This window comes from Pleurodeles waltl, chromosome 2_1 (genome assembly GCF_031143425.1).
Source record: "Pleurodeles waltl isolate 20211129_DDA chromosome 2_1, aPleWal1.hap1.20221129, whole genome shotgun sequence".
NCBI classification, from domain to species: domain Eukaryota; kingdom Metazoa; phylum Chordata; class Amphibia; order Caudata; family Salamandridae; genus Pleurodeles; species Pleurodeles waltl.
Genome location: NC_090438.1, coordinates 479,935,092 through 479,954,478, shown reverse-complemented (window position 1 = coordinate 479,954,478; position 19,387 = coordinate 479,935,092). Strand labels below are relative to the sequence as shown.

The 19,387-nt window shown below is 45.8% G+C and overlaps 1 protein-coding gene across 3 annotated transcripts in view; it reads right to left on the bottom strand.

The window, feature by feature from the left end:
• Positions 1-19,387, bottom strand: part of RBM41 (RNA binding motif protein 41) — an 83,269-nt gene that overhangs the window by 24,671 nt on the left and 39,211 nt on the right. For all 3 annotated transcript variants that reach the window (XM_069213594.1, XM_069213611.1, XM_069213602.1), the window contains exons 3-4: positions 12,588-12,780; positions 9,741-9,945 (exon numbers count right to left, since the gene is read on the bottom strand). In XM_069213594.1, the coding sequence (XP_069069695.1) occupies positions 9,741-9,945; positions 12,588-12,780 (398 nt within the window). The remainder of the gene's footprint in view (positions 1-9,740; positions 9,946-12,587; positions 12,781-19,387) is intronic.

Here is a 19,387-nt window from a genome sequence, read left to right as displayed (position 1 = left end):
GTGCAATGGAATGAGGTGATGGAAGAGGTAAGTCAATGGTATTGGTCCAGTCTGTTTGTAGCACAGGTCCAGTGTCCAAGGGGCCATAGGAAAGGGGGGGCATAGGCAGTTCAAAGTGGACAAGGTGACGGAGTGGGACACAAGGGGGACATTCTGGAGGGTCTCATTTCCTGGCTGTGGGCATGGTCTTGGCAAGTGTCTCGGGCATCTGTCTGCGGGTTGGTTCAACTTCTGCAGTGGGGAGGGGTGCTGGTGGCCCGTGGGTCCTGTGACAGGGCCTCCTGGCCGCTAGCTGCAGCAGATGTGGTGGGCTGTTCAGTTGACTGGCTAGTGGAAGGGGCCCGCTTGTTTGCTGTATATTCCCTCATTATGTTGGCCATGTCAGCCAGCACCCCTGCTATGGAGGCCTCTGTGGTGTTGATGGCCTGCAAATCTTTCCTGATCTCCTGATGGTGTACTTCCTGCAGCCGCTGGTTCTCCTGCATGATGTCAAGAATCTAGCCCATCTTGTCCTGGGATTGTTGGTAAGCCCCTGGGACATTAGTGAGTGCCTCCAGGACAGTCAGTACCCTGAGCCTGTCCTCCCCCAGGCGCACAGCTGTTCTCCTAGTGTCCCTGTCCCCCTGTGTCCCCCTGTGTCCCCTGAATGGTGTGCCCACTGTCACTGACCCCAGGACCCTGACTGTCTTGGCTGCAAGGTGTGGACTGGTGTCCCTGTACAGGTGGGCACACTACTGATTGACGTGTCCTGGGGACAGAGTGAGTGCTGTGGTGTTGGATACGGAGGGGGGGGGGGCTCTGTGGTGGACGGACTGGGAGTGGGAGTGGGCTGGGGTGGCCGAATGAACAGTGGTCCCTGATGGGCCAGGAAGTTCATCCAGATCCAGATGTCCAGAGTTACGGACATCACTGGGGGGATCTTCTGTTGGGGGGACTGGCTAGCCGTGGCACCTCCTCGCCGCTGGGATTGGCTGGGGCACATGCGGGGATGTAAGTGATGTATTATGCTTCATGTCTGTGACATATTGTACATCCCTAGCTTCCCCTATATCCTTGCTGTTGCCCTGCCACCTTTGTTTGTGTATGGTGATGTATTGTGGGATTGTTAGTTCTCCATGCTGGTGGTGGGTGTACATGCAGGGCTGGGAGGGCTGTACATGCAGTGGGTATGGCATGTGGGGCTTAGCATTGGGGTTAGCCATGTGTAGGTGCACTGCATGGGATGGAGTGGAGGGATGGGAGTCAGGGTGAGGGGGTGAGATGGCATGCAGGTATGGGGGGGTAATAGTTCATAAATATTGACTCACCAGTGTCCAGTCCTCCGGCAAATCCAGTGAGTCCCTCATGATGCTGTATTGCCAATACTTGCTCCTCCCATGCTGTCAGCTGTGGGGGAGGAGGTGGGGGTCCGCCTTGCCTTTCTGCCTTGGAACCTACCTTCCCCTGTAGGTCGTTCCACCTCTTCCTGATGTCGTCTCTTGTTCTTGGAGGCTGTCCCATGGCGTTCACCCGACCCACAATTCTCCTCCAGAGCTTCATCTTCCTTGCAATGGATATTTGCTGTACCTGTGCTCCAAACAGCTGTAGCTCTACCCTGACCATTTCCTCCACCATGACCCACAACTCCTCATCTGTGAAACGGGGGTGCCTTTGTGGGGACATGGATGTTGTATGGTGTGTGTTGTGCAGTGCGTGTTGAATAATGTGGTTGTGTGTAGAGTGCGTGACAGATAGCTGGGTGTTAGTGGTGTGTGTAGTTGGTGTCTGATTTGCGTGTCTGTCTCATGGCTACTTTTTGTGTTCGTAAAGGGTTGTGGGTAATGTGGGTGTGTGTTTTATAGTGCTGTTAGTGGGTGGGTGGGGTGTGGTGTGTGTATTGGCGTCAGGTGTGTGTTTTTGGTTTTGGCCAATGTTGTGCTGTTTTGTATTTGGGTGGCCATTCTGACCGCACCGGTGTGCACTTCCTATGGTTTACCGCCGTTGAATGTCTGCCGTGGTGATTCGTGGGTCATAATGTGGAGGGCATTGTTTCGTTGGTGTGACGGTGTGGGTGTTCGTACCAACAGTTTAACACTTATCTTTGATCTGGCGTCTATGTGTTTGTGGTAGTATTCCGTTGTTTAGTGTGTGTGTCATAATATGGCAAACAGATGTTCGCCTCGGCGATGGTAAGTTGGCGGCTGTCACCGCGGCGGTTAGCGAGATTTAACGCCAATGTCATAATGACCACCACAATGCTTTACAAATATCACTGATAAAATAAATAAGTCTTCAACAGTGGATCTTTCATTAATTCCCATGTCTGAACATATTCTCTGTCATCGTCTGGGAATCCTTGTATCCAATGTTCAATAGTAGTGTACATGTACACAAAACAACATTAGAAATGCAATAAAACATACAAACTATCAACCTCATTTTATGGATTGACCTTAAGCCAATCCGAGGGAGAAGCACTCAACTCTGTTCAACTGCCAGATTTTTCACTGCACATTAGCTTTGGGAATTCTGAGGTGCTCTGCTACAGTCATTTTCAAATAAGTATTGATTTACATATGATTTCTTTAAATCACTTACTATTTCAACATTGCAAATAATGACTGACAAGACAATAAAAAAATCTTTTTTTTAAGAGATGTGACAAATTTGGGGTGAGAACAATTTACAGAAGTGACAAGCATCCTCTCTGTATAACCGGTCTATATCATGAACATTGTGACAAGTACAGGGACATTTGCTTGGCACACCTTAAAAAGACTCCAAGGGATAGAAAAAGGCATTTGGCACTAGACTTGAGGGAGAAAAAGTATATTCGTACTGTACTGCCTAGTCCTAAAAAGGCAAAGAATCAAAGAACTTTAGATTTGCTGCCTATTTCAAGGAAGGCCTAAAACAAGCATCTACTGCAGAGTAGAAACCCTGTAAACATGCTTTGAAGGTTCAGACTACTTGTCACCAGCTGAGAGAGGGAAAGAAATAGAGAACAAAGTAAGGAGGGAAAAGTGTGGTCAAGAACTTTCCTTCCTAGATAAGATTCTTCACACAGGAGGCAGCACACAAAATCTTTACCATACAAGCAAGCATTTAACATTGGTATAAAAAAAATCCAGTCAAAAAAACACTGTCAACGACAGTGACGACGACGGCATGGTCTATTTCACTGAAAAAGAAAGTGCATTTTTCGTCACTGGTGGCTACCTCATCTGCTGATGAGTCCTCAGCTCCAGACCACATAAACCCATTGTCAGAATGTAGGAGGCTGGACTGGCTTGTAGTGAGTACCAAGGGGTACTTGCACCTTGCACCAGGCCCAGTTATCCCTTATTAGTGTATAGGGTGTCTAGCAGCTTAGGCTGATAGATAATGGTAGCTTAGCAGAGCAGCTTAGGCTGAACTAGGAGACGTGTGAAGCTACTACAGTACCACTTAGTGTCATATGCACAATATCATAAGAAAACACAATACACAGTTATACTAAAAATAAAGGTACTTTATTTTTATGACAATATGCCAAAGTATCTTAGAGTGTACCCTCAGTGAGAGGATAGGAAATATACACAAGATATATATACACAATAGCAAAAATATGCAGTATAGTCTTAGAAAACAGTGCAAACAATGTATAGTTACAATAGGATGCAATGGGGAAACATAGGGATAGGGGCAACACAAACCATATACTCCAAAAGTGGAATGCGAACCACGAATGGACCCCAAACCTATGTGACCTTGTAGAGTGTCGCTGGGACTATTAGAAAATAGTGAGAGTTAGAAAAATAACCCTCCCAAGACCCTGAAAAGTGAGTGCAAAGTGCACTAAAGTTCCCCAAAAGACAAAGAAGTCGTGATAGAGGAATAATGCAGGAAAGACACAAACCAACAATGCAACAACTGTGGATTTCCAATCTAGGGTACCTGTGGAACAAGGGGACCACGTCCAAAAGTCACAAGCAAGTCGGAGATGGGCATATGCCCAGGAAATGCCAGCTGTGGGTGCAAAGAAGCTTCTACTGGACAGAAAAAGCTGAGGTTTCTGCAGGAACGAAAAGGGCTAGAGACTTCCCCTTTGGTGGACGGATCCCTCTCGCCGTGGAGAGTCGTGCAGAAGTGTTTTCCCGCCGAAAGAACGCCAACAAGCCTTGCTAGCTGCAAATCGTGCGGTTAGCGTTTTTGGACGCTGCTGTGGCCCAGGAGGGACCAGGAGGTCGCAAATTGGACCAGGAGAGAGAGGGGACGTCGAGCAAGACAAGGAGTCCTCTCAGGAGCAGGTAGCACCCGGAGAAGTGCCAGAAACAGGCACTACGAGGATGCGTGAAACGGTGCTCGCCTGAAGTTACACAAAGGAGTCCCACGTCGCCGGAGACCAACTTAGAAAGTCGTGCAATGCAGGTTAGAGTGCCGTGGACCCAGGCTTGGCTGTGCACAAAGGATTTCCGCCGGAAGTGCACAGGGGCTGGAGTAGCTGCAAAAGTCGCGGTTCCCAGCAATGCAGTCTAGCGAGGTGAGGCAAGGACTTACCTCCACCAAACTTGGACTGAAGAGTCACTGGACTGTGGGGGCCACTTGGACACAGTTGCTGGATTCGAGGGACCTCGTTCGTCGTGCTGAGAGGAGACCCAAGGGACCGGTAATGCAGCTTTTTGGTGCCTGCGGTTGCAGGGGGAAGATTCCGTCGACCCACGGGAGATTTCTTCGGAGCTTCTAGTGCAGAGAGGAGGCAGACTACCCCCACAGCATGCACCACCAGGAAAACAGTCGAGAAGGCGGCAGGATCAGCGTTACAGAGTTGCAGTAGTCGTCTTTGCTACTTTGTTGCAGTGTTGCAGGCTTCCAGCGCGGTCAGCAGTCGATTCCTTGGCAGAAGGTGAAGAGAGAGATGCAGAGGAACTCTGATGAGCTCTTGCATTCGTTATCTAAAGTTTCCCCAGAGACAGAGACCCTAAATAGCCAGAAAAGAGGGTTTGGCTACTTAGGAGAGAGGATAGGCTAGCGACACCTGAAGGAGCCTATCACAAGGAGTCTCTGACGTCACCTGGTGGCACTGGCCACTCAGAGCAGTCCAGTGTGCCAGCAGCACCTCTGTTTCCAAGATGGCAGAGGTCTGGAGCACACTGGAGGAGCTCTGGACACCTCCCAGGGGAGGTGCAGGTCAGGGGAGTGGTTACTCCCCTTTCCTTTGTCCAGTTTCGCGCCAGAGCAGGGCTAAGGGGTCCCCTGAACCGGTGTAGACTGGCTTATGCAGAATTGGGCACATCTGTGCCCAACAAAGCATTTCCAGAGGCTGGGGCAGGCTACTCCTCCCCTGCCTTCACACCATTTTCCAAAGGGAGAGGGTGTCACACCCTCTCTCAGAGGAAGTTCTTTGTTCTGCCATCCTGAGGGGTTGGCAGCAGCAGCAGCTGCAGTGAAACCCCAGGAAAGGCAGTTTGGCAGTACCAGGGTCTGTGCTACAGACCACTGGGATCATCGAATTGTGCCAACAATGCCAGGATGGCATAGAGGGGGCAATTCCATGATCTTAGACATGTTACATGGCCATATTCGGAGTTACCATTGTGAAGCTACATATAGGTATTGACCTATATGTAGTGCACGCGTGTAATGGTGTCCCCGCACTCACAAAGTTCAGGGAATTGGCCCTGAACAATGTGGGGGCACCTTGGCTAGTGCCAGGGTGCCCTCACACTAAGTAACTTTGCACCTAACCTTTACCAAGTAAAGGTTAGACATATAGGTGACTTATAAGTTACTTAAGTGCAGTGTAAAATGGCTGTGAAATAATGTGGACGTTATTTCACTCAGGCTGCAGTGGCAGGCCTGTGTAAGAATTGTCAGAGCTCCCTATGGGTGGCAAAAGAAATGCTGCAGCCCATAGGGATCTCCTGGAACCCTAATACCCTGGGTACCTCAGTACCATATACTAGGGAATTATAAGGGTGTTCCAGTAAGCCAATGTGAATTGGTAAAATTGGTCACTAGCCTGTTAGTGACAATTTGGAAAGAAATGAGAGAGCATAACCACTGAGGTTCTGGTTAGCAGAGCCTCAGTGAGACAGTTAGGCACCACAAAGGGAACACCTACATATAGGCCACAAACTTATGAGCACTGGGGTCCTGACTAGCAGGGTCCCAGTGACACATAACAAACATACTGAAAACATAGGGTTTTCACTATGAGCACTGGGCCCTGGCTAGCAGGATCCCAGTGAGACAGTGAAAACACCCTGACATACACTCACAAACAGGCCAAAAGTGGGGGTAACAAGGCTAGAAAGAGGCTACTTTCTCACACAGAACCAAGGTATTTCCCTTTTGATGATATTGGCAGATTTCACAACTGCATAAAAAGAGAACCTAAAAAAGTTCAGTTTACCCGCTTCAGGAAAAAAAAACTGAGAGAGCAATACCTGTGTTGGAATGCGTATGAAATTGCCTATAGAAGGAGTGTGGACAAGTCATTCTATGCTTGATAAAAAAGCATAAGGCATGTAAAGTCGGACTCAGTCGTGTCAGCAATAAGATCAAGGACTTCACCTTTGTCATGCAGAGCTCCCCCAATAAGGCGGCAGGAAATGGTAATTCACTGGGTAGAAGTGGCCAGTTCAATAAACATTGCTAATGCACCTGTAATTCTAGCACAAAATGACTGCTGGTTATGGTATGATATACCTCCATTTCTTGAAAAGCTGCATGAAGAAGACAAACGCCATGCCTAAGCCATGTTAAAGGAAGAAGAGGTGACTTCTTCTGCCCTCACTGAAGTTGCAAATGATTCCTAGACTGCTGAGTTTAGGCGGATAGGTTGTGCCACTGTGATGAGATGATATGGTTGGTTAAAGAAAACTTTATTCAGACTAGAAGAGCAGACCTGGACTATAGTTATGCCATCCAATGGTAAACATGCCTTTGGAAAAAAGACAGATGACACCTTGAAAACTATTTAAAATGATATAGACACTCCAAGACCACTGGACACTTTACAAAGATGACAGCGGTATCAGACATGTTATTAGTATGATCATTGTTGTTTACTTTTTAAAACATTCAAACCAAGTGCAAGTAAAGGTAGAACCCCTTCCCCCGCGGCCCCACACCTTACCACCCACTACCCCGCACAGCAAATCATAACCTCCAATTCAAAGCCTGCATGGAGACAGTAGGAGAGATCTATAGCCCACCCTCTAACTTTCACTCCAATCTACTGAATCTTGTGAATAAAAACAGTTAACAGGGAACCGTTAAAAGTAAAAAGGAAAGAAAAAAAATAAAAAGAGCAGAGAAAAAAAACACAGGTATAGGAAAGTTCAGAAAAGGAGGAAAAGAAGGACAGAAATTTGGGCACTGCTCCTGCAGGCTTAGTACACCTAGGGCAGGCTAAGAAGGAGGGAGCCAAACTTCCCCCCCTAATTCCAGATGTAAGACTGCATCACGAGTCAGCCACCTGGCCCTTCTTTGTCTGCCATGTCATCGGTCGCCGGATGAGTGTTGTCCAGATACATTTGTTCCATGCATGTGATGTCCTTAATCAAAGTGGGTATCCTCTGATTCTGAGGATAGGTCCTCCCTCAGTGGCGTCAGAGGTCCGCTTACTCTATTTCTGAGTGGGCCGTTGTTGTCGTTCAGTTAGTGGTGCGTCTCCCTCACCACCTGATGGTAGACTGGAACGTCCCCTCCTCCTTCGTTTGTTCCACAGGGTCCACTGTTGCGGGCTCCATCACCACATCCCCCTTTCCTGAGGTCAGGTCAGTGAGTTTTGGATTTCGTCTCTCCCTGAGGGGGCGTTCTTCACCTGACCGGTCTCGCCCCTTGTAGGAGGGCTCCCCTGCAGCCATTACCACGCTTCCTCTGGAGTGATTAAAAAAAAGAGCAACTTGCCCTCAAATAAAATCTTCAGTTTGGCTGGGAACAATAGCATGTAGTTCAGTCTGAGTGATCCATGTTTAGTTTTAATCGATTCAAAGGTACAACGTTGCTTCTGTACCTCGCAAGAGTAGTCTGGAAAGACCATAATCTTTGAATTCTCGTAATGGATTTCTCCCAGAGGGCGGAGTATTATGTCCCTGTCCAAGAAATTCAAGAAATGTGCTATTATGGGCAGTGGGGGAGCACTGGGAGGCAGCCTGGCATTCAGCGTTCTGTGAGCACATTCAATGGTGAAGCAGGAGGAGAACTAATCTGGCAGGAGGGATGCCTTCAGCCATGTGGTAAAAAATGCCTCCATGTCTGGACCTTCTGAACGCTGCGGGAAGCCCACAAAAACGCAAGTTGTTCCTCCGGGCACGATTTTCTGCCTCTTCCACCCTCCAATGTAAGCCTTTTGTCAAGGCACAGAATTCTGATGCCTCTCGATGTAGACCCTGAGTTATGACTTCCACTTCTAAAATCCTTGCTTCTGAGGTGATGACCCTCTCAGAAACATTTTGTAAGTCTTGTCTTAGAAGAGATACCACCGATTTCACCTCTATGAGCCCACCCTCCAGGGCCTCCCCCGAGGCCTGATTACCTGGTGCAGCACGCACTGTCGGGGCAGTAGACTCTGTTGCTGGAGCTGCTGTTGTGGCATAGTCGTCTATCTTTCCTTGCCTGAATGTTTTAGACTCCTTATCTTTACCATGGCGTCCCTTTCCTTGATCTCTGGTCAAGGGATGCCCACAGCGCCACATGCACAGGGGTCTGGCCACACCGCCAGGTTTTCTACCCCAATCCACGTCCTGGGGGTGTCAGGGCAGGCTGTTTCTTGAAGTCCTCACAGGGCTCAGGGCCACTAGTCTAGTCTGCACTATCTCAACCTGTCGGGTGTTGAACCTGGAACAGAGGGAGATGCATGAGCCCACGTGAGAAAATCCATTGTGAGGTCCGTCCGCTCGGCGGCCACAATCTTCATGCACCGGGCCCCATGAGGTACCACGAAAGCCTCCAAAGGGAGTGAAAGAGGCAGAGCTAAGTCCATCTGGAGGGTGGGGGAGGGGGGGGGGGGGCAGGTGTGGGAAGCGTCCAGGGCCAAACTTGCACATCAGATGTTATTTAGCATGAGCAGCCCCTCAATCACAGATTGGCACCGATGCAGAGGTATCACCCTCAGATTATGCAGGGGGTGAGGCCCGCATGAACGGTCGCAGGCAGTTCCTCTTCTCCATAGCCACCAGACGATGGACCTCTAATCGGGCTGTGAAAAACAGCGGCAATCTGGGCTGGAGAGGTAACCTCCAGGTGTCTTTATTGGGGTTGGAAAATGGAGGAAATTCAGGTGGATTTGCCAGTTGGAGGAGAGGTCCTACCTCCCAACGTGGGTTCATCTTCTCTGGTGAGGCCTCTGCATGGTAGTCCAGCATCTTCGGACCCTGCAGGCCACAATTCTATGCCATTGTGCGCACTGGGGGGGGGGGGGCTATGCTGGTTCACGGGTCCCTGTTGGCACCGGAGGGCCAAGAAATGGTGTGCCCTCCACTCACCAGACTACAGAGCCCAAGTGCCTCTCAGCCTTACTTGTGATCGACAGGAGGATAAAAGCAGGATTACATGGGAATTTTGGTGGAGCTCGATCAAAGAGCGTCCGCCATGTTAGCCTCCCAGGCCACGTCCCGTTTGAGGAAGATTATTAAACATAATGCCTCAAAACCAGGAAAATATGTTGACTTAAAATACCAAATATGTAACTCTATATCGGATAGATTTAAGGAATGGAAAACACAACTTTCAAGAGAATTGTAAACTGGAATATTACTAATTTTGTGTCATACCTTGATAATAGAGAGCCTTGAGGAAGGAATGTCGATCAGCTCCCTGAAATAAGGCATTTTCAATCTCCATCTCCCGCCGGTTCAGTTGTTTGCTTCCTGCAAATCTCTGGGGCAATGACAATATCCGCCTATGTTCAGAGATCTTGTCCTCAATAGCACTCAACCTTTCATTTACTGCATCAGGGGCAGCCCCAAGCCCCGATACCTAAAGATAAAGGTGATGAAGAAAAACTTTTAAAAGATTCAATATCTTTTGCAGCAAATTAAAGTGAAAAAATGAATTTTAGGAACAGCAAAGTAGGTAAAGTGGCTGACAGTCGACAAAGATGGCCTCAGCACTCTCAGGGCACTAATATCAAATCCTCCTGAAAGAGACGGGATTCCTGGATGCAATGACTGAGGGAAAGATTCCCAGCATGTTCAGCCCTAGAACAGCTACCTCTTACACAGATCACCTAAAAAATAAGTTATATTTGGAGAATAGTGGCCATTCCAGTCCCTAAGTAAATCTGTATGGAATAGCTGTGCATTTCTTCCTTTCAGTTGCAATCCCTCAAAGGAGCTTTGATACAGAAGTTGGTGGTCTTAATGAGGAACGGGCAAGGCTGTTCCTGTATTAGGTAACAATGTGCCTTGCCGACAAGATGTTGCAATGCTCATGCCAGGAAATCTATCCATTATCTTTCAGCTCCTCCAACCCCCAAGGAGCCTGAGGTCATTTAATCACAACCTTCTTGCAGCTTAGCAATATGCATACAAAGTATTCAAGCACAGATCACTTCATGTTCAAGTTTCCTCATTCTGGAAAAACCTGCCATTAGACCTAAAACACTATTAACCAATGACATTTTTAGAAGTCTCTTTCTGCATCTTGTGCAGCCTTTTATATTAGTGCTGTATATTACAAAAGCGATATGTAGCAAAATAAATCTGAACCTTTGTGTCTTCTAATCTGATGTGATACTTCGTTTGTTACCCATAATGTTGTTACACAGTTTGCTGCTGAGGTTTGGTATTTTCTAAAACCAAGAAGTGTACCCATTAGTATAATCAAAATATAAGATGAAGAAATTTGTAGGTATCTTTCTTCTTACACCAGAGAATAATCAAGTAACAGTTAAGAACGGCGTTGTCTAATCCCTCAACTTAAGAAGGACTGATTCGGTTATTTTGTTTTATGTTGCAGGCACTGGGATAAGTCTACAGGGAGTGCAGAATTATTAGGCAAGTTGTATTTTTGAGGATTAATTTTATTATTGAACAACAACCATGTTCTCAGTGAACCCAAAAAACTCATTAATATCAAAGCTGAATATTTTTGGAAGTAGTTTTTAGTTTGTTTTTAGTTTTAGCTATGTTAGGGGGATATCTGTGTGTGCAGGTGACTATTACTGTGCATAATTATTAGGCAACTTAACAAAAAACAAATATATACCCATTTCAATTATTTATTATTACCAGTGAAACCAATATAACATCTCAACATTCACAAATATACATTTCTGACATTAAAAAACAAAACAAAAACAAATCAGTGACCAATATAGCCGCCTTTCTTTGCAAGGACACTCAAAAGCCTGCCATCCATGGATTCTGTCAGTGTTTTGATCTGTTCACCATCAACATTGCGTGCAGCAGCAACCACAGCCTCCCAGACACTGTTCAGAGAGGTGTACTGTTTTCCCTCCTTGTAAATCTCACATTTGATGATGGACCACAGGTTCTCAACGGGGTTCAGATCAGGTGAACAAGGAGGCCATGTCATTAGATTTCCTTCTTTTATACCCTTTCTTGCCAGCCACGCTGTGGAGTACTTGGACGCGTGTGATGGAGCATTGTCCTGCATGAAAATCATGTTTTTCTTGAAGGATGCAGACTTCTTCCTGTACCACTGCTTGAAGAAGGTGTCTTCCAGGAACTGGCAGTAGGACTGGGAGTTGAGCTTGACTCCATCCTCAACCCGAAAAGGCCCCACAAGCTCATCTTTGATGATACCAGCCCAAACCAGTACTCCACCTCCACCTTGCTGGCGTCTGAGTCGGACTGGAGCTCTCTGCCCTTTACCAATCCAGCCACGGGCCCATCCATCTGGCCCATCAAGACTCACTCTCATTTCATCAGTCCATAAAACCTTAGAAAAATCAGTCTTGAGATATTTCTTGGCCCAGTCTTGACGTTTCAGCTTGTGTGTCTTGTTCAGTGGTGGTCGTCTTTCAGCCTTTATTACCTTGGCCATGTCTCTGAGTATTGCACATCTTGTGCTTTTGGGCACTCCAGTGATGTTGCAGCTCTGAAATATGGCCAAACTGGTGGCAAGTGGCATTGTGGCAGCTGCACGCTTGACTTTTCTCAGTTCATGGGCAGTTATTTTGCGCCTTGGTTTTTCCACACGCTTCTTGCGACCCTGTTGACTATTTTGAATGAAACGCTTGATTGTTCGATGATCACGCTTCAGAAGCTTTGCAATTTTAAGAGTGCTGCATCCTTCTGCAAGATATCTCACTATTTTTGACTTTTCTGAGCCTGTCAAGTCCTTCTTTTGACCCATTTTGCCAAAGGAAAGGAAGTTGCCTAATAATTATGCACACCTGATATAGGGTGTTGATGTCATTAGACCACACCCCTTCTCATTACAGAGATGCACATCACCTAATATGCTTAATTGGTAGTAGGCTTTCGAGCCTATACAGCTTGGAGTAAGACAACATGCATAAAGAGGATGATGTGGTCAAAATACTCATTTGCCTAATAATTCTGCACTCCCTGTATACAAGTGGGAATACTAATCTTTCAAAGGCTTACAACAGTGTAACTAAAGAATGTCCATTATATGCGTAAAATTCTTACCTTGCTACCCGAGTCCCTGCTTTTCCAAAGCAAAATTTCTGAATCTGTAAGACCAAGTTCCCTTAGAGAAGCAGTTTCCCTGTCGCTCTCCTGCAAGTTCTGGAACTGGGATAGAGTCATAGTACCTGCTGCCTCCTCGCCAAAAGGCTTGTATACTGTAGCCGGTGCAAAGCATCTTTTCTTAGATAGGCACCTAAAATCAAAGCAGAGAAACTCACAATTATAAGAATTAAAAACGGAGAAAATGTAGCCCTTTTAAGCTACAATGGAGCTCAAAAAGCACCAAAGTGACTAGCACAATGAAAAGAAGGCGAGAGTATAACTGTGGAGTATAAGTAATTTTACACTACTTCAAATTCTACGTGTGATATCAATGCATGTATATATGAATGATAATACAGAAGCCATTCACACTAACCAAAGAACTTTGTACTACACCTGGGGCCATATTACAGAGAGTGCTCTGGGGGCACAGTAGGTGTGCATGCCTGCTTTTCACACCAAACCCCATGGAGCACAAGGAATTGCAGAATTGGCTACTAATGCTTGTGAGGCCACTTCTGTAATAGTGATCGAGCTGCCGCACATGTAGTGGCAGCTCTATTCTCAGAGGACACTCCCAAATTTGAATGGGGGTGTGGCCCCACGCAAATGAGGGAACAACTCTGACTCTGCACCCGTGCCCTAACATGTCCCGGGCGCAGAAGCAAACATGTACTGAGGTGCGCTGAGAGTGCGCCACAAAATGGTGGTGCACTGTCAGTGCGTTCCCTAATGGAAGTCGTCTAGAAGGGGAATAGGCAGGTTGTCACCTGCACTATGAAACATGGATCGGCTTTGAAGTAGCCGCTGTGTTTTTCTGAATGTGCTGCACCCAAGGCAGCGCACATTTGCGCCTGGCCTAAGGGCAGCGCATTCATAATAATAGGACTCTCTGCGTGTGCACCCAGAGCACCTGTTTAAAGGTGAGTTATGGCTTTTTCTGCTTACTGTTCTTGCTCAAACAAGGCTCTCAATACCATCTCAGAATCTGATATAAACCAGATTCTGTACGTATCCTTTTTCTAACATTTATATTTTATACATTTTTTATGTATCTGACTGGGTTTTTTCTTGGAAATATGTATTGCTCGTGCTATAATTGTGTTTGGATCATTTTTCTCTGTCACTACAAACTTTTGTAGATGCTATCGAATATGCTATTTATATTCATGAACTTTGTGCTACGTGCTTATTGATGGGTGTGTTATGGATGACTTTCGATTACTGATGGATTTATGTTGTGGATATGCTTACTGTAAATGCATGCAAATAGAACAGTTGATGGACGGAATGCAGAACAAATCAAACATTCCCCCCCTAGTCACAGATCTGGGTTTAATCCATCAGTTTTTTTGCTCACCATGACATTCCAGTTTGGACCCAGACATACGCAAATCAGTCTTGACCCTGTTCCCCATGGGAACAGTCCAGCCTAAACTGCCAGACCAGGTCCTCCCTGGACCAGAAACAAGCATCCTGGGACCAATTTTGGGGTATCACCCCTCTTCAGCCAGGCTAGCTTGAATCGTGTGGCATAGTGGGCATGAACCCACGTCTGGGCATACCCTTCCAACTTGGGGTGACAAATGCAAAAAGAACAGTTGATGGACGGAATGCAGAACAACTCAAACATTCACTCCCAGTCACAGATCTGGGTTTAATCCATCAGTTTGGATTAAAATAAGATCTTTGTGACTGGGGGTGAATGTTTGCATTATTCAGAATTCCATCCACCATCTGTTCTATTTGCATTTACTGTATATGCATGGCATTCCTCATCCTGTCAGCTATGTATGATATGTTTAATTTTAAATCATATCAGCCTTGAGAAAGCCCCAGGCCTGCACGCCAGGAAGGGGTGGAACACATGTTGGCTGTTAGCTTTTCATGAGACGTGGTTCAATGTTTGACCTAACACCTTTTTCTAATCTCAAATAAAAGCAGCACTTTTTCAACTAATATTTGGATCTATGAGTTACCATACGGTGTAAGACAAAGGATATAATTGGACTCAATGTATTCTCTAATTTTCAGTGATTTCCATTTCCCAGTGGGAAAGGGGTATCTCCCAATTTTTAAGGACAATCGAGAATATTTGAAATTTTACTCAATAATGAAGGATTTGCGACCCCTGGGACAAAACCCCTCTCTTTTCAAAACACATATTGGTTATCTCGGTGATTGTTGTTAAATACTTGTAGGATCAATTTATATTGGATACTAATCCATTTTTGAATAATACTGATGGCCAGTTGCCAAGAAAAGAAGAACAACTCAATCAATCCGTATAGAAGAAATTTTCATGTCAAACCTGAACCCTAAGACCCATATCTCCAAACCTAACCAGATTTTGGATCGTAGCACCTTTCAAGCTTTGGAAAATGCTCTTAAAAAAAGCAACCTCTAAATCGTTGGAATAAGCATCTCTGAAGAAATATCTCGAGACTGATCGAATTCCCTATGTATTTTGATCTTCCCTCCAAATGGCACCTTAAATCCAGAGCACATCCAACGATGGGAACATGAACTTAAGGAAGCATCAAATAATATGATAAAACAACTGATTGATACTGCAGATGAAGAATACAAGGAATCCGAAAACGAAGTGGATGATTTGACCAAACGTATTGAGCAAGCTAAGTGGGGTGATATAAATAAGACAAATTAGGAATTCCTAAAGCAAATTATAGATGGGTTTGAAAAGCATCTAATTAAAAGGAAAAAGCACAAATTCAGACGGGACCAATTAGACTAACTGTTGGGACATGTGTATACATTTGCAAAGAAGTACAATTTGCTGCCAAAGCCTACACAAGAAGCAGAACATTCATCTTATTCCTCTGATCAAGACCGGAGTTCTGAAGTGCAATTGCCAGAAGCTAGTAAACTTCCACTAAAATCGAAGTTAATTTTTTTGAGGAAGTAAGACGACACAGATTAGGCATATGGATATCAAGCGTACACGATACAAGAACCCCTGAAGAAACATCAAAGAACATAAAGACAAATCCACCAACACCTGGGTTAACAACATGAGTAAGATGAAAGAATTGGAGAAGGGAGCAACAACAACTTAGCTACCTACTTTTCTAATACTTATGTCCAAAGCAGAAATGGACATTATGAATAAAGTGCTATCCTTCTGCTCAACTGCTATCTGGGATGCCACCAAAACACAGGCTGATCTTTTCAAATTTACATGTAAGCTAAAGTTGATATCATTGTTTCAGGATAAAACACGGAAGCCCCCTTTTCAGTCTATAATCACCATGACAAACATGTCTGTACAGGATTTCGGTAATATTGGTGTCCTCACCAATCTATCCAAAAATAGGGACTATATACTGGCTCAACTACTATGGCTACTGCCCTAGGAATTAACATCAGCGGTACAAACGTTAAAACCATAAGAAAAAAAAAAAAAAAAAAACTTTTCACCATCAGGAAATTTTACTGGTGCATTCCATATAGCTGTTTCACTGGCTATGGATCTGGCTTTCAATATATATCTATATCCGAAAACGCTACTTCTTGCCCCATAACATTTCAACTCCTAGTTCAAGCATTTTCTTTCTTATTCTCAACTTTTATAATGAATCGTTGGTGAGGGGCCCAAAATCCACTGGGGTTTTCACTTGCAATATAGAAGACAGTCCCCATAACACTGAATCCAGGGCCCCCACCTCCATACTGTAAAATATCTTCCCATTAGATCAGCTCTCTCTAGCATATCCTTGGATGCAGCACGAGGATGTTGTTAGAAATTACGTTGTTGGTTGACTGGAGTGTGAACCTGAGTCAAACAGCAAACACAATTCTAGTCAGGGTGTCAGGCAAACTCTAAATTAACCTTTGCTTATGGTAGGGTAGCTTGGCAAAGAGCAGTCACGCATAACTTAGAGTCAGTTTGTAACGAATTTGTGCAACACTTCAAAGTAAAACACTTGAAAACGCCAAACAAAAATACACCACACGTTGCTGAGGCGATGTGTTGGTTCTGAATGCAGCAAGGCTGCGGTGCAAGACCCTGATGCACCAACATCAAGGATCCTCTTGACAGGGCTAGCGTACGAAGACTGGTGTCAAGGGTGCATTGCGCAGTCGAGGCGATGCGTCTGCTCCGATGAGCCGCTACGATGTGGAGTTTAGGCATCGTCAAGGCTGCGTCAATGGAGATTCAAGAACCTTGCGCCAGGAAAAAGAGTTGTGCAGTGTTGGTTCCGATGGCAATGCGTCAGCTCCAATACACGCAACAGCGGCGATGAGTCACTTTGGTTCGAAGATGAGCCACTCAGCCAAGGCAATGCGTCCGTAGGTTTAGCAGAGGATGCATCGGTTCCGCTGCAGCAAATACCATACTCCCACTTCCAAGAGTACAGGATTGAAGTGGCACCACTTGGCAGGGCAGACTCAGAGGGTGAAGTGCAGGTTCACAAGCAGGTTGTTTGGAAGTCTTTTATCTTCCTGAGAGTTCAGATCAGCCAGCTAGCCCTTGGCGTCACTCTGGGTTCAAGCAGTAGAAGTCCAGCCCTCCTCACCCAGGCAGGGGAACAGCAAGGCAGGAGTCCAGCAATGCAGCAGTCCAGCAGAGTGGCAGTCCTTCAGTAACACAGCAGTCCTTCGGTAGCACATCAGTCCTTCTTCCTGGCAGAGTATTCACAGGTCCAGAAGTGTACTAAAGTGGTGGTGTCAGAGGTACTTATACGCAGTTGGACCTTTAAAGTGGGAGGACACTTCAAAGACCGGCCTTTGAAGTACAGAGAGCTCCTGTCCTTCCTGCCCTGGCTTCAGACTCACTACAGGAGGTTATGAAGTCCTTTGTGTGGGGACAGACCACAGCCTATTCAGATGTAAGCGTGGCTGTTTCCAGCTCCTCCCTACCATTCTCCCAGGATGGCCCATCAAGTCACACCTAAGCTCCCATTGTGTGTGACGGTGTACAGGAGTACACAAAGCGGAGTTGTCACCCACCCCAAACAAGTGATCAGAGTCAGGCTGCAGACACCAATTGGCTACAGTAAGAAAATGGCAACTTTCTAAAAGTGGCATTTCCAGAATTACAATTTACAATCCAACTTCACCATCAATTGTGATTTTAAATTGTGCTTTCAGAGACACCAAACTTGAAGAGCCATCTCTTCCAGATACTGAATTACACTTATAAGATGTAATAAACTAATCACAATATTATCCCCTAGAGAGATAGGCCTTGCTGCAGTGAAAAACGACTTTGGGAGTTTTTCACTACCATAATAAAAGATTTATAAAGTGGCTGTTTACTCCATCTGGAGTGTCCCCGCGCTAAGCGTACAGTCTCTATATTAAACCTTAAGTAGCAGCATATTCGGCCCTACGGTTCCTAAAAAAACACGGCTTAAGTTTCTTGGGGGAAAGCTGATTCTGGCCCTCCCTGTCTCATATCTAGAGGTAAAGTGTTCCATAATTTAGGGGCCAAAAAGCCAAAGGAGCATCCGCCCAAACATGCTTTTTCACCATGGGAATGGCAAAGAGCAAAGCCCCCGCCAATCTAAGACTTCTGCTAGGACAATAAGACTTTGCCATGGAGTGTAAATATCGGGTCCCTTTCCATTTATAATTCAGTGATAAAAACACAATGCTTTAAAGGGAACTCTCTTCCTCCCAGGAAGCCAATGTACGTTGGTGAGAGCGGACCCAATGGACAAGTGCCTCAAGATACTAAGCAGCAACTGTCAGCCACATTCTGTAATCTCTGACGTTTAGCCAGTCTATCTTATGAGACTTCAAGATACAGCCCATTACAGTAGTCCAGCCTGAAAATGACCAGTGCCTGGACTACGACTACTGATTTCCTGGTTGCCTCCAGGAGAAAGCCCAAGATTTTACTCAGAATTTTCAAAATGCCAAAACACAAGATCTAACGATCAAATGATAGATTGACATCAAACCAAATGCTGAGGTTCTGGCCCCAATACATCTGGGCACCATGCAGATGAGCATAAAGATGGTTGTTTTCCTACTATGAGAACCTCAGCTTTCCAACATTTAGCATGAGGCAACTTTGGGCCATCCACTCCACGAGATCGGCCAGACAAGAGCTCAGCCGAGCTGCAGAAGCTCATCCGTCCTGAGACAAGGTGATAGTGAGCTGTGAGTCATTGGCGTACGATTTGATGTTGAAGCTGTGATGCTTGATGATATCTGCAAGGGGGCGCATATAAAGACTGAACAAAGTGGGGTTCAAAGCAGAGCCATGTGGCACCCTCTGCTGCCTCCAGAAATAAAATGGTTGTTGAACCACTTAAAAGGTATGCTTCTGGAAGAAGGAGGCTATTCAGTGCAGGGCCGATTCCCTAACTCCCTTATTCCACAGCTGTTCTAGCAAAAGGCCATGGGATACGGTATCAAAAGCTTGATCAGTGCATCAGTTTTGCCCCATCATCTATATGTCTCAGGGTTTCGGACGCTAGCAACAATGCCGACTCCATGCTCAACTGCAGGCAGAGACCCAATTGGGTCTCATGTAGTAGATCCTCAGCTTCAATAAAGTTCATCAGCTGGTCATTTACATGTAGTTTTAGCAACTTTGGCAAAAAAAAACGCAAGCAGGGAATTAGGACTCAAATTTCTGGATTTGCAGGGTCTAAGGAAGGTTTTTTCAATAGCAGCACAACAATGGCCTGCTTCCACCTAAAAGGGACTTGCCCTAATATAAAAGACCTATTGAGCAGGTCACACAACCCTGGTAGAATTGCCTCCTTCCCACACTCCAAAATCAT